The sequence below is a fragment of the Hemitrygon akajei genome, chromosome 5, assembly GCF_048418815.1.
Source record: "Hemitrygon akajei chromosome 5, sHemAka1.3, whole genome shotgun sequence".
Taxonomy (NCBI): domain Eukaryota; kingdom Metazoa; phylum Chordata; class Chondrichthyes; order Myliobatiformes; family Dasyatidae; genus Hemitrygon; species Hemitrygon akajei.
The window spans coordinates 92,551,032-92,565,146 of NC_133128.1; the positions used below are offsets into that span (position 1 = coordinate 92,551,032).

General features: G+C 40.9%; 1 protein-coding gene across 2 annotated transcripts in view; it reads left to right on the forward strand.

Annotated features, from left to right (window-relative positions):
* LOC140727991 (cilia- and flagella-associated protein 44) overlaps positions 1-14,115 on the forward strand; it is a 207,614-nt gene that overhangs the window by 78,754 nt on the left and 114,745 nt on the right. For both annotated transcript variants that reach the window (XM_073046057.1, XM_073046058.1), the window contains exons 14-17: positions 1,007-1,117; positions 1,835-1,984; positions 10,596-10,826; positions 13,234-13,382. In XM_073046057.1, coding sequence (XP_072902158.1) covers positions 1,007-1,117; positions 1,835-1,984; positions 10,596-10,826; positions 13,234-13,382 — 641 coding nt within the window. The remainder of the gene's footprint in view (positions 1-1,006; positions 1,118-1,834; positions 1,985-10,595; positions 10,827-13,233; positions 13,383-14,115) is intronic.

Below are 14,115 nucleotides of genomic sequence, written 5' to 3' on the forward strand. Positions count from 1 at the left end.
TTCCACCCACACCAACTCAGTGGACACTCCCTCTGCAGCGTCCTCCCTTTCTATAGCTGTGATACTATCCCTAACCAGTAATGCTACTCCCCCCCACTTTCTACCTCCCATCCTCCCATTTTTTAAAACACCTAAACCCTGGTACCTGCATCAGCCAATCCTGCCTTTCCTCCAGCCAAGTTTCAGTAACGGCCACAACATCGTAGTTCCACATACTGATCCATGCTCTAAGTTCATCCCCTTTATTCCTAATACTTCTAGCATTGAAATAGATACATCTCAACCCCTCTAACTGGCTACATTTATGTTTTGTTCCCTGCCTGTCCTTCCTCACCAACTCAGAACACATAGCATCATGCCCTTGTCCTTCTACCCTAATGTCTGCACTCACATTCTGATTTCCACCCCCCGCCAAACTAGTTTAAACCCTTCCCAACGGCTCTAGCAAACCTGCCCGTCAGGATATTGGTCCCTTTCCAGTTCAGGTGCAGCCCATCCTTTTTGTATAGGTCAGACCTTCCCCAGAAGAGATCCCAACGATCCAGAAATCTGAACCCCTGCCCCCTGCACCAACTCTTCAGCCACACATTCATCTGCCATAACTTCCTGTTCCTACCCTCTCTGTCTCGTGGCACAGGCAGCAATCCTGAGATTACCACCCTTGAGGTCCTGCTTTTTAACTTCTTTCCTAACTCCCTATATTCCTTTCTCAGGAACTCATCCCTACTCCTATCTATGTCATTAGTCCTCACGTGGACTATGACCTCTGGCTGCTCACCCTCTCTCCTGAGAATACCGAGAACTCAATCCGAGTTAGCGCGGACCCTGGCACCAGGGAGGCAACAAACCATCCGGGATTCTCGATCTCTCTCACAGAACCTCTTATCTGTCTCCCTTAACTATCGAATCCCCTATCACTAGGGGAGTCCCAGTCAATATCTATCATGCAAAGTGCCAGTTTGAAAGGAATGTGTGAAGGAACTTTACATTTGTTCTTCCCTTCTAGAGCAAAGACAGCACTGTGTTTTTTTTCCAACCTGGGGATCAATATGTGCCAGTGGGATTCATTAACATACCAGGACCAGTTGTGAGCTTGCAGTGGTCTCCACCTTTTCATGTATGTATTACATTACACTCTATAACAGAGTGAAATGAATTTAACTGATTTTTTTGTGAAAATTTCTTCTGCTTTCCTCATTTATAACTTTAGTATCATTTCTATTATCTTGCTGTATTAGAGTGAATAAAAGTGGAGTATTAAGGTCCAGGTTGCCAGAAAACCTTGAAATAAATTCATTTCCTTTCTAACTCCTGCCTGAGTTCTTCTGTCTCCACCAACTGCTCCCTGTTGTATAACACTTTCCCATGTAATACAGGGAATATAACACCTGTATTTGCCTCTTGCCTTCTCACCATCCAGAGACCCCATTGGTCTTTCTGAGCGAAGCAGTTATTTGCTGGTAGTGCTCCTAATTTATCAAATTGTATTCAATGTTCAGAATATGGTCTCTTCTACAATGAGGGTGGTGGTGGCGAGGGGGAGGTAGAACTAATACAGGGTAGGTTATCACTTCGCACAGCCCTGGTGTTTATATCAGAGGAGTGACTCTGAGCTTCTGATTGCCAGGCACATTAATTCTCCGTATTACTTTCACTTTGATGTTAGACATTGTTTTTTCTCTCTTTCTTCAGAGAAAGGACGGAGAATCAACAAGAAAATTAGCACAGGATGGTGGGCTGAGTCATAAATTGAAAAGATCACAAAATGTGATTAAATGTATGTGCATAAAATTCTTGTTTTTTAAAATTTTGCTATTTAACTATTGCATTTTAGGAGAAAAATACGTTACTTATACTTTGTGAAAATGGATATGTGGTTCAAGTGGCACGTCCAGAGCCTGAGGAAATAGATACAACTTTAACTTTTGAGATCCCCCTTCAGAAACAGTACTTCCATTTCAAGAGCATCAGATCCAGCATAGAGGTAATTTATGTATCACTTGACGGAGTAATCCTTAGCCTAACGAACTATAAAAACAAGGTACTCCAGGAAGAATGCAAGGTGACTGTGTCATCACACCCACTGAAGTGAAGAAGCCCTTTCATTTCAGCGATATCACTCAGGAATTCAGTGTAGGCAAGCTTGTCATTTTCTGCTCCTTTGTTTCAACTTTTCTATCCTTGATATCTGAGAGACGGGTCCGTTACAAACTTCTGATGGGAACATCAGTAACTGATATGCCAAATGGTTAGGCAAGCCAAAAGACAATCTTTTTTTTCTGTAAGAACTGATTCAGAATCAGATTCAAATTAGTATGTTCTCATATACATCTCAATGTAATGAAATATCTTGTTTGTGTGAAGGTTACAGAGCATTATAAAACAAAATGAAGAATGGGTCTGAAAGCTGATAAATTCCAAGATGTGATGAACTGCTACCCAAGGTTCTGAAAGAAGTGGCAATGCATTGGTTGTCATCTTCCAAAATTCAAAATAATTGATGTTTACAACAGATTGTAATATAGCAAATATAACCACAATATTTAAGAAGGGAAGGCAAGGCAATTATAGTCTAACATCACTGGTAGATAAATTACTAAAGGATTTTGAAGGATAAGCTACAAATACATTTGGAAAGGCAGTGGTTAATTAGGGATAGTCAATACAACTTTGTGTGTGGGAGACATGACTTATGAATTTATTTGAAGAAGAAACCAAGTAACTCAGTGAGGGTTGGATTGTAGATGTGATTTAAGTGGATTTCAGTAAGGCTTTTAATAATGTTTTTATGGGAAGTTAGATCACATGGGATCTGAAAGAGCTAGCAAATTGAATACACATTAGACTTGATTGTAGGAAGCAGAGGGTGATGCTAGAAGGTTGTCTTTTGGATTGGAGGCCTATGACTAGTGGTTTTCTTCAGATTGGGACTAGGCTCACTGCCCTTTGTTATCTACATGAATGATTTGGATGAGAATGTACAAGGCATGTTTAGTTAATTTCCAGGTGACTCAAACAGATGAAGATGGTTATCTGGATTTGCAGGGGCAACTTGATCAGCTGAGTATTTGGCTGAGGAATGGCAAATGGAGTATAATTTGGAAAATTGTATGGTGTCGCATTTTGGGAAAACAAATGATGGTAGAACTTTCACAGTGAATTGTGGGGGCCCTGGGGAATGTTGTAGAACAGAGTGACCCAGGAGTGCCAAGTACATGCTTCCCTGAAAGTGATGTTGCAGGTAAGCAGGGTTTTGGTATGCTGGTCTTTATCAGTCAAGGCTCTGAGTATAGCAGATGGTACATTAGATTGCAGTTGTACAGGACATTAGTGCAGTCACATTTGGAATACAGTATTGTGTTTAACTTTAGTACTCTGCTGTAGGAAAGGTGCTATTAAGCTGGAAAGAGAGCAGAGATTTATGAGGATTTGCTATGACTTGAGGGCCTGAATTATGGAGAGAGGTTGAGCACATTGGGGCTTAATTCCTTGCGGCACAGGAGTCTAAAGAGTGATTTTACAGAAGTGTATACACTGTTTGGTTACATAGGGTGAATGCATAGTCTTTTCAAGGATTGAGGGATCAAGAACTGGAGGCCATAGATTTAGGGTGAGAGGAGAGAGGAGAAGGACATCTGAGGGTCAACCTTTTCTACCCAGAGGGTGGTCCAAAAATGGAATGAGCTGCCAGAGGAAGTGGTTGAGGCAGGTACATTAACTATATTTGAAAGAAATCTGGATAGGTACATGGACAGGAAAGGTTTAGAGTGATATGGGTCAAATTCAGGCAAATATTACTAGCATAAATGTGCATTTTTGTTAACATGGGCCAATGGACTGAAGGGCCCGTTTCTGTGCAATGTGGTTCTATGATCATAACATGAAGAATAGAGCAGTATGCTTGACCTCAGTAGGAGGAATATGTTGAAACCTATTAAAGAAGATGTAACAAGGCAGAGAAAATAATGTTAGGATTGAATAACGTGAAAATAGATTGATAACACAAAGATTATCTCTGGCAACCTGTTAGTTTTCGAATGTTATAATAGAACAGATAAGGGTGAACTAGTGGAAGTGAATATAGACCCATAGCAATTGCCAACTTGTTCTGTTGTTGCAGTTAGTGATGCAGTAAATGCTGCTGCCAACAGTGAGATAAGTATAGCATGAATAAATAAAGAAGGAACAAAGATCAGCTGCCACACCTCCTAGCTGATAGTTGTGCCAGAATTGTGATTGCAGTAAGTTAGTTTCAAAGGTCCCTAGGTTTCTTCTCCTGGCAGTTTTACTACCTGGTGGAAATTGGAAGAAAAGACAATGAATATGAGTTCTTGAGGTGGCACGGTAACATTATGGTTAAGTTACAGAGCAGGCAGCCAGAATTCTGGACCGTTGATCCAGAGACAAGAGTTAGTATAGCCACTGCTGGAACTAATTTCAGGTAATTAAATAAGCCAAGAAATATTCATAAAATCTAGTTAGACTCAATAACAACAACCATGTAAATACTTGGTTTTGAGTAGACCAGACTGGTTCACTAAATCAGGGACAGCACAGTAGCATCGCAGTTAGCATATTGCTTTGCAGTGCCAGTGATCAGGGTTCAATTCCCGCCACAGTCTAATGCATTTGTATTTCCCCCCGTGACTATGTGGGTTTACTCCAGGTGCTCTGGTTTCCTTCCACATTCCAAAGATGTACAGGTTACTAAGGGTTAATTAATTGTGAGCATGTTATATTGACACCATAAGTGTAGCAATTCTTGAGGGCAGGCCCCAGCGCATCATTGGGCTATATTAGTTATTGACGCAAACAGCAGATTTCACAATGTTTTGATGTACATGTGACAAATAAAACTGATCTTTAATCTTTTTAATGTACTTCAAAAAAAGTATTCTTCCAGTCTTTTCTGGATTGAATTAAATGTGACTCCAGACTTATCAATGCTGTTGACTTCAGAATCAGAATCAGGTTTATTATCACTGGAATGTGACATGAAATTTGTTAACTTAGCAGCAGCAGTTTAATGCAATACATACTATAACAGAGAATAATAAAAATAATAATAATAAATAAAATTAAAAAATAATAAATAAACAGGTAAGTTAATTAGAACCATAGAACTATAGAACATTACAGCACAGAAACAAGCCCTTTGGCCCTGTTTGGCTGTGCCGAACCATTTTTCTGCCTAGTCCCACTGACCTGCACCTAGACATATCCATCCATACCCCTCTCATCCCTGTACCTTTCCAAGTTTTTCTTAAATGTTAAAAGTGGGCCTGCATTCACCATTTCAACTGGCAGCTCATTCCACACTCCCACTGCTCTCTGTGTGAAGAAGCTCCCACTAATGTTCTCTTTAAACTTTTCCCTTTTCACCCTTAACTCATGTCCTCTGTTTTTTTTTCTCCCCTAGCCTCAGTGGAAAAAACCTGCTTGCATTCACTCTATCTATACCCATCATAATTTTATACACCTCTATCAAATCTCCTCTCATTCTTCACGCTCCAGGGAATAAAGTCCTAACCTATTCAACCTTTCTCTGTAACTTAGTTTCTCAAGTCCCGGCAACATCCTTGTAAACCTTCTCTGCACTCTTTCAACCTTATTAATATCCTTCCTGTAATTAGGTGACCAAAACTGCACACAATACTCCAAATTCTGTCTCACCAATGTTTTATACAACCTCATCATAACATTCCAACTCTTATACTCAATACTTTGATTTATAAAGACCAATGCGCCAAAAGCTCTCTTTACGACCCTATCTACCTGTAATGCCACTTTTAAGGAATTTTGTATCTGTATTCCCAGATCTCTCTGTTCTACTGCACTCCTCAGTGTCTTACCATTTACCTTGTATGTTCTACCTTGGTTTGTCCTTCCAAAGTGCAATACTTCACACTTGTCTGCATTAAACTCCTTCTGCCATTTGTCAGCCCATTTCCCTCTGCAAATCCCTCTGCAAGCTTTGAAAACCTTCCTCACTGTCCACTACACCTCCAATCTTTGTATCATCAGCAAATTTGCTGATCCAATTTGCCACATTATCATCCAGATCATTGATATAGATGACAAATAACAATGGACCAGCACTGATCCCTGTGGCACATCACTAGTCACAGGCCTCCACTCAGAGAAGCAATCCTCCACTACCACTCTCTGACTTCTCCCATTGAGCCAATGTCTAATCCAATTTACTACCTCACCATGTATACCTAGCGACCGAATCTTCCTAACGAACCTCCCATGCGGAACCTTGTCAAAGGTCTTACTGAAGTCCATGTAGACAACATTCACTGCCTTCCCTTCATCCACTTTCCTGGTTACCTCCTCGAAAATCTCTAATAGATTGGTTAAACATGACCTACCACACACAAAGCCATGTTGACTCTCTCTAATAAGTCCCTATCTATCCAAATACTCGTAAATCCTATCTCTTAGTACTCCTTCCAATAATTTACCTACTACAGATGTCAAACTTACCGGCTAATAATTTCCTGGATTACTTTTAGAGCCTTTTTTAAACAACGGAACAACATGAGCTATCCTCCAATCCTCCGGCACCTCACCCGTGGATACCGACATTTAAAATATATATGCCAGGGCCCCTGCAATTTCAACACTAGTCTCCTTCAAGGTCCAAGGGAATACTCTGTCAGGTCCAGGGGATTTATCTACTCTGATTTGCCTCAAGACAGCAAGCACCTCCTCCTCTTTAATCTGTATAGGTTCCATGACCTCACTACTTGTTTGCCTTATTTCTATAGGCTCCTTGCCAGTTACCTTAGTAAATACAGATGCAAAAATCCTATTTAAGATCTCCCCCATTTCTTTTGGTTCCATACATAGCCGACCATTCTAATCTTCAAGAGGACCAATTTTATTCCTTACTATCCTTTTGTTCTTAATATACCTGTAGAAGATCTAAGGATTATCCTTCACCTTGACTGCCAAAGCAACCTTATGTCTTATTTTAGACCACCTGATTTCTTTCTTAAGTATTTTCTTGCGCTTTTTATACTCCTCAAACATCTTATTTGTTCCTTGTTGCCTATACCTGTCATACATCTCTCTCTTCTTCTTTATCAGATTTCCAATATCCCTTGAAAACCAAGGTTCCTTATTCTTATTTACTTTGCCTTTAATCCTGACAGGAACATACGAACTCTGCACTCTCAAAATTTCTCCTTAGAAGGCCTCCCACTTATCAATCGCATCCTTGCTAGAGAACAACTTGTCCCAATCCACGCTTTTTAGATCCTTTCTCATTTCTTCAAATTTGGCCTTTTTCCAGTTTAGTACTTCAGCCTGAAGACCAGATCTATCTTTATTCATGACCAAGTTGAAACTAATGGCTTTATGATCACTAGACCCAAAGTGTTCCCCTACACACACTTCTGTCACCTGTCCTAACTCATTTCCTAATAGGAAATCTGATATTACATCCTCTCTAGTTGGTAACTCTATATATTAATTTAGAAAACTTTCCTGAACACGTTTTACAAACTCTAACCTGGCTAGACTTTTGACAGTATGGGAGTCCCAATCAATAAGTGGAAAATTAAAATCCCCTACTATCACAACTTTATGTTTCCTGCAGTTGTCTGCTATCTCTCTGCAGATTTGTTCCTCCAATTCTCGCTGACTATTGGGTGGTCTATAATACAACCCCATTAATGTGGTCATACCTTTCCTGTTTCTCAGCTCCACCCATATGGCCTCAATAAACAAGCCCTCTAATCTGTTCTGCCTGAGCACTGCTGTAACATTTTCCCTGACTAGCAATGCCAACCCCCCACCCTTCATCCCTCTGCCTGTATCACATCTGAAACATCGGAACCCTGGAACATTAAGCTGCCAGTCCTGCCCCTCCTGTAGCCAAATTTCGCTAATGGCTATAATATCATAATTCCATGTGTCAATCCATGCCCTCAGCAATACTCCTCACATTGAGATAGACACACCTCAGAAGATTATTACCACCACACACAACCCTTCTATTTCTGACTTTTCATGAACTTTTAATATCATCTGTTTTCACCCCCGCTCCACTATCTGCTCTGGCACTCTGGTTCCCATCCCCCTGCAAATGTAGTTTAAACCCTCCCCAAAAGCACTAGCAAACCTCCCTGCAAGGATATTGGTCCCCTTGTAGTTCAGGTGTAACTCGTCTCTCTTGTACAGGTCCTACCTGCCCCAGAAGAGGTCCCAATGATCCTGAAATCTGAAACCCTGCCCCCTACACCAGTTCCTCAGCCACATGTTCATCCTCCAGAGCATCCAATTCTTACCCTCACTGGCACGTGGCACAGGTAGCAATTACGTATATTGAATAGATTTTTTTTTAAGTGCAAAAACAGAAATACTGTATATTTTTTTAAAAAGTGAGGTAGTATCCAAAGATTCAATGTCCATTTAGGAATCGGATGGCAGAGGGGAAGAAACTGTTCCTGAATTGCTGAGTGTGTGCCTTCAGGCTTCTGTACCTCCTACCTGATGATAACAGTGAGAAAAGGGCATGCCCTGGATGCTGGAGGTCCTTAATAATAGATGCTGCCTTTCTGAGACACCGCTCCCTGAAGATATCCTGAGTACTTTGTAGGCTAGTACCCAAGATGGAGCTGACTAGATTTACAACCCTCTGCAGCTTCTTTCGGTCCTGTGCAATAGCCCCATCCATACCAGACATTGATGCAGCCTGTCAGAATGCTCTCCATGGTACAACTATAGAAGTTTTTGAGTGTATTTGTTGACATGCCAAATCTCTTCAAACTTCTAATAAAGTATAGTCGCTGCCTTGCTTTCTTTATTGCTGCATCGATGTGTTGGGACCAGGTTAGATCCTCAGAGATCTTGACACCCAGGAACTTGAAGCTGCTCACTCTCTCCACCTTTAATCCCTCTATGAGGATTGGTATGTGTTCCTTCATCTTATCCTTCCTGAAGTCCACAATCAGCTCTTTTGTCTTACTGACGTTGAGTGCCAGGTTGTTGTTGTGGCACCATTCCACTAGTTGGCATCTCTCACTCCTGTACGCCCTCTTGTCACCACCTGAGATTCTACCAACAATGATTGTATCATCAGCAAATTTATAGATGGTATTTGAGCTATGCCTAGCCACACAGTTGTGTGTGTATAGAGAGTAGAGCAGTGGGCTAAGCACACACCCCTGAGGTGTGTCAGTGTTGATTGTCAGCAAGGAGGAGATGTTATCACCAATCTGCACAGATTGTGGTCTTCCAGTTAGGAAGCTGAGGATCCAATTGCAGAGTGAGGTACAGAGGCCCAGGTTCTGTAACTTCTCAATCAGGATTATGAGAATGATGGTATTAAATGCTGAACTATAGTCGATGAACAGCATCCTGACGTAGGTGTTTGTGTTGTCCAGGTGGTCTAAAGTTGTGTGGAGAGCCATTGAGATTGCATCTGCCATTGTCCTATTGTGGCGATAGGCAAGTTGCAATGGGTCCAGGTCCTTGCTGAGGCTGGAGTACATTCTAGTCACCACCCACCTCTCAAAGCATTTCATCAGTGTCGATGTGAGTGCTACCGGGTGTCGTCATTGAGGCAGCCCACATTATTCTTTTTCAGTACTGGTATAATTGTTGCCTTTTTGAAGCAAGTGGGAACTTCCACGCGTTAACAGTGAGAGGTTGAAAATATCCTTGAATACTCCTGCTAGTTGGTTGGCACAGGTTTTCAGAGCCTTACAAGGTACTCCATCGGGACCTTCCGCCTTGCAAGGGTTTGCTCTCTTTAAAGACGGCCTAACATCGGCTGCTGAGATGGAGATCACGGGGTCATCAGGTGCAGTAGGGATCTTCACAGCTGTAGTTGTGTTCCCTTTCAAAGCATACGTAGAAGACATTGAGTTCATCTGGTAGTGAAACATCGCTGCCATTCATGCTATTGGGTTTTGCTTTGTAGGAAGCAATGTCTTGCAGACCCTGCCAGAGTTCTTCTCAGTTCAGCAGCAGTGGAGATGGACAGTAAATGTTGGTATTGTAGTAATGTTCACATCCCATGAATAAATGTCAGAAAATTATCATCAGGATCTTGTATTCCACAGAGGAGACATGAGGCTGCAGATGCCGGAATCTGGAGCAACATAAGAGACACTGGAGAAATACAGTGGCTCTGCTGTCACCTCTGAGGGGGAGATGGAAAGTCAACATTTTGGGTCAAGACCCCTCATCATGAATCCAGATGAAAGGTTTCAATCAGAAATGTTGACTATCCATTTCTCTTCAGTGATGCTGTCTGACCCAGTAGGTTGTTTCAGAGCCTCTTATGTTGTTGCTGCTGCTTTACACAGGGTTGTTGAGTATATCCATGATCAAGGGATGAAGGTTCCTTAAATTTCTTATCAGTACAGTTATATTATTACCATTGTCAAACAATAAGCTATAGTGCCTGCAGTTTTACTCTCGCCTCTTGGCTTTTTTCGTTGATTTGTGATGTTTTCTGGGCAGAAGGATGGCTGATGTCAGTAAAAAATAATAATCCAAGGGCATTATTGTGGGGATGCATGCTGAGGTAATTAATATCTGTATTTCTAATTGACAATCATACATCTGTGTTGGGATAGAGGAACAAAGAGATTAATCGGAGAAAGGAAGTAAAGGAGCAAAAAGAGAAAGAAAAGCAAGAGCGGCTTAAAAAACAGAAGGAAATGGAAGAAGAAAATCAAGGTTTGGCCATTGAAGAAGAGGAAGAAGAGGAGGAAGAGGAGGAACTCCCAATGATTTACATCCCCATTCAGCCTAGTCCTATATTGTGTGGTTTCTATTCAAAGCCAAACACTTTCTGGTTATCTATGGTAAGTCTTTTTGCTCAGAAACAAGGATTGGTCAGTTTATTGCAGAAAAGTTTAATATGGTTTTGATAGAGAAAGTTTCTGTAAGTGTTTTAAAACAATGAAGTGCTTTTGAAAACTGTATTGTAGGAAGTTAAGCAGCCATTTTGTACACCACAAGCTGATCGGACTTCCAAGTGGTAGAAAACACTAGTCTGCATTTGTTGGTGTTGGTTTACAAAAAACTGATTATAACACCCTGAGCTTCAAAATAATATGTAAGGATCTTTTACATCTACCTCATAGGGGCTTTGGATTAAAGTTCACATGAAAATTAACATTTCTGATCATTCATGATTCCTTCAATGCTGTAGTGAAGAAATGGAGTTGGCTAGATACATTAATTGTCAATCATCCCATTCAGAGTTAGCACAGATGTAATAGGCCTAATTATCTTTTGCTGTGGTGATAAATTGCATGATTCCATGATTGTACATGTCCGTGATGCTACTACAAGCAAGCTTTTCACTGTACCTGTACCTCGCAGTGATTTTGACTCAACCTGACTTGATTTAACCTTCCTTAAAACACAGAAGGAGGCTATTTAGCCCACTGGATTAATACTGGTTCACAAGCAATTATGTTCCCTCAATAATTTTACATGTAATCTGTTCTCCCCAGTGTCCTCTATCAGCTATACTACACAACTGCACTTAGAACAATTTTACAGCAGCCAATTAACCTACCATTCCACACATATTTGGGATGTGGGAGTAAATCAGATCACCTGGAGGAAATCTCCTATTGTTGCATGTAGACCAAGCAAACCATGCAGATCCCACCAGGGTTCAGGATTGTAGCTGTAGCACTCATAGTTTCAAAGGTATGTTTAATGTCAGAGAAATGTATACAATATACATCCTGAAATGATTTTTCTTCGCAACCATCCACAAAAACAGAGGAGTGCCCCCAAAGAATGAATGACAGTTAAATGTTAGAACCCCAAAGTCCCCCCCCAGCTCCCCCTCTCCTGTATGTAAGCGGCAGCAAGTAACAATCCCCCCCCCCCCCACCGGCAAAAAGAAGGCATCGGCATCCGCCAATGAGCACTGAAGCGTGAGCAGAGCAACAGCAAAGACACAGTCTTGCAGTTACCCGAAAGACTACCTCTTCACATATTCGACATATCATAGGCTCTCTCTCTCTCTCCCTAATAAGGGAGAAAGAGGTGACTCCGTTTCACAGTGAGAGGGGAGACTTAACAAACAACTCGTTGGTTTACGATGTTATAAGTCCGTTGCATTGCTTTTTCCGAGCTCTGTGCCCAAAGATCTTGGGTCTCTGGCACACAGCCGTAGATCTTCTGACTCCTCCAACGACACACCGATCTCCTGCCATGACACCAACCTTCGATCCGCCCTTCTCCAGAGCCACAAGATCTCAACCCTCTGAAGGCGAGTGAAGCTCTTAGGCTGAGCCCTTGGCGTGCCAAATAACGGCGATTCGTGAAACCCCGAGTGCAGGTCCCATTCCCGCAAAGAACTATAGTCAGTGTGTAACTCCAGGTAAAGGTTTTCAAAAGAACCCTGAAAGGGAAAAATAGAGATATTAAAAATGGAAATAGAGCTATTTCCAAAGATGCAAGCAAAGGAGTTGCCATTAGGTGCCATTAATCCTCCTAAGCTCCTCCTAATTTTGTTTGTTGCTTCTGCATTTTCTGTCTAACTAAGCTTTACAACGCTTCTTTGTAAGGATGAAATGAAATGCGTAAGATCTGTACCTGAGTCAGAAAATACGTCATTGATCATAAACTTGGGCAAATTCTGCTTGTATGTACAATTATGATTTCTATTGCATTCCTGAGGATGTTAGAGCTGCAGAATTCAAGGAATGGAAAAAAGTGCAGACATTTGGGAGGAATTCAGTAGGAAAAGATGAATTATGATATCAGAGAATGATTTGAAAATATCAATGAATATGTTAAAACTAAAACATTGACAAAACAGGAACCAGTGCAGATCACTGACCAAAAGGGTGTGGATGAATGTAAATTAGTGAACCTATAATATGTTAATTGAGTTTTGGATTAGTTTATGTTTATTTGAGATGGCAAATGGAGGTCAGCATGTATAGAGAGTTGATGCATGACAATGAGACCTACTTTTGAGCTTGCACTGATAAGGATCTTGGATTCCTTACCCTTGTGACAGTTGATTCTAATAGTGACTAGTATTTGGCTTTTTACTCTTGCATCCAGCTACAAGATAGCTGATATTCCAGTGTGGGAATGGGTCAAATGTCTCCCTGACATGGGTAAATGGTATGGAAATTGATCTGGTGTGTAGTGGAAGCAGAATGTATAGGTGGGTTTGAAAGGTTTTGGGCCAGTTAGCTTGAAACCTTATTGACTGTCTTTAATGTACCTTTTCAGGGCGATTATGATTGTGGCTACCTCTACCATTGTAAGTTCGCAGATGATCAGAGAATTAGTGAGGACAGCTCCAAGAGTGAGGAAGAGCCATTTGCTTTCATAGCAATTGAAGATGCAACTGAAAACCCAATCAGAAAAATGATATTCAAGTAGGCCATGCTAAACATGAATTTAACTCTTACCTAAATTAATAATTCAACATCTAAGTGTATAGCCCTAAATTGTATATGGTATTTCAACTTTGGTCTTACTAGAACTTTTTCAAAAACAGATTCAATATTCAATCTTGACTTTAAGACAACTTGCACTTGTTTGTCACCCATAACATAGTGGAACACCCTAAGACAGGTAGCATCCAACATGAACTATTATGAGGCAAAATTATGCATCTTTTAAAGAGAAGGAGGGGTAAAGAGGAGAATTTTCAGAACATGGTAGTTAATCAGCTGAACCATGCTTGCCTATCCTAGGATGATTAAAGATTCACAGAAGGTCAGGATGAAGAACTGTACAAACCTTTAGAGCAAGGGTTTCCAACCTCTTTTATGCCATGGACCCCACCATTAACTGTGGGGTCTATAGACCCCAAGATGGGAACTCCTGCCTTAGAGGATGAAGAAACAGGGATAGGCAAATATGTGATAATGTAAGTATTTATACTTCACAAGGGGAAGTCCAAAGGGAACTTCTGACCATTGTTTCAACAGGCAGCCTAGAAAAATAATGAACAGAACATTTTTTATATTTTAGTAGTTGTTTTTAGTATGTTAGTCACCTGATTGAACCATAGTGTTACTGACAACTCCCAGATCATATAGTTCCATTGTATTTTGTTTAATTTGTTTTGCAGGGTACTAAAGAACATTGCTTTCATGCATTAAT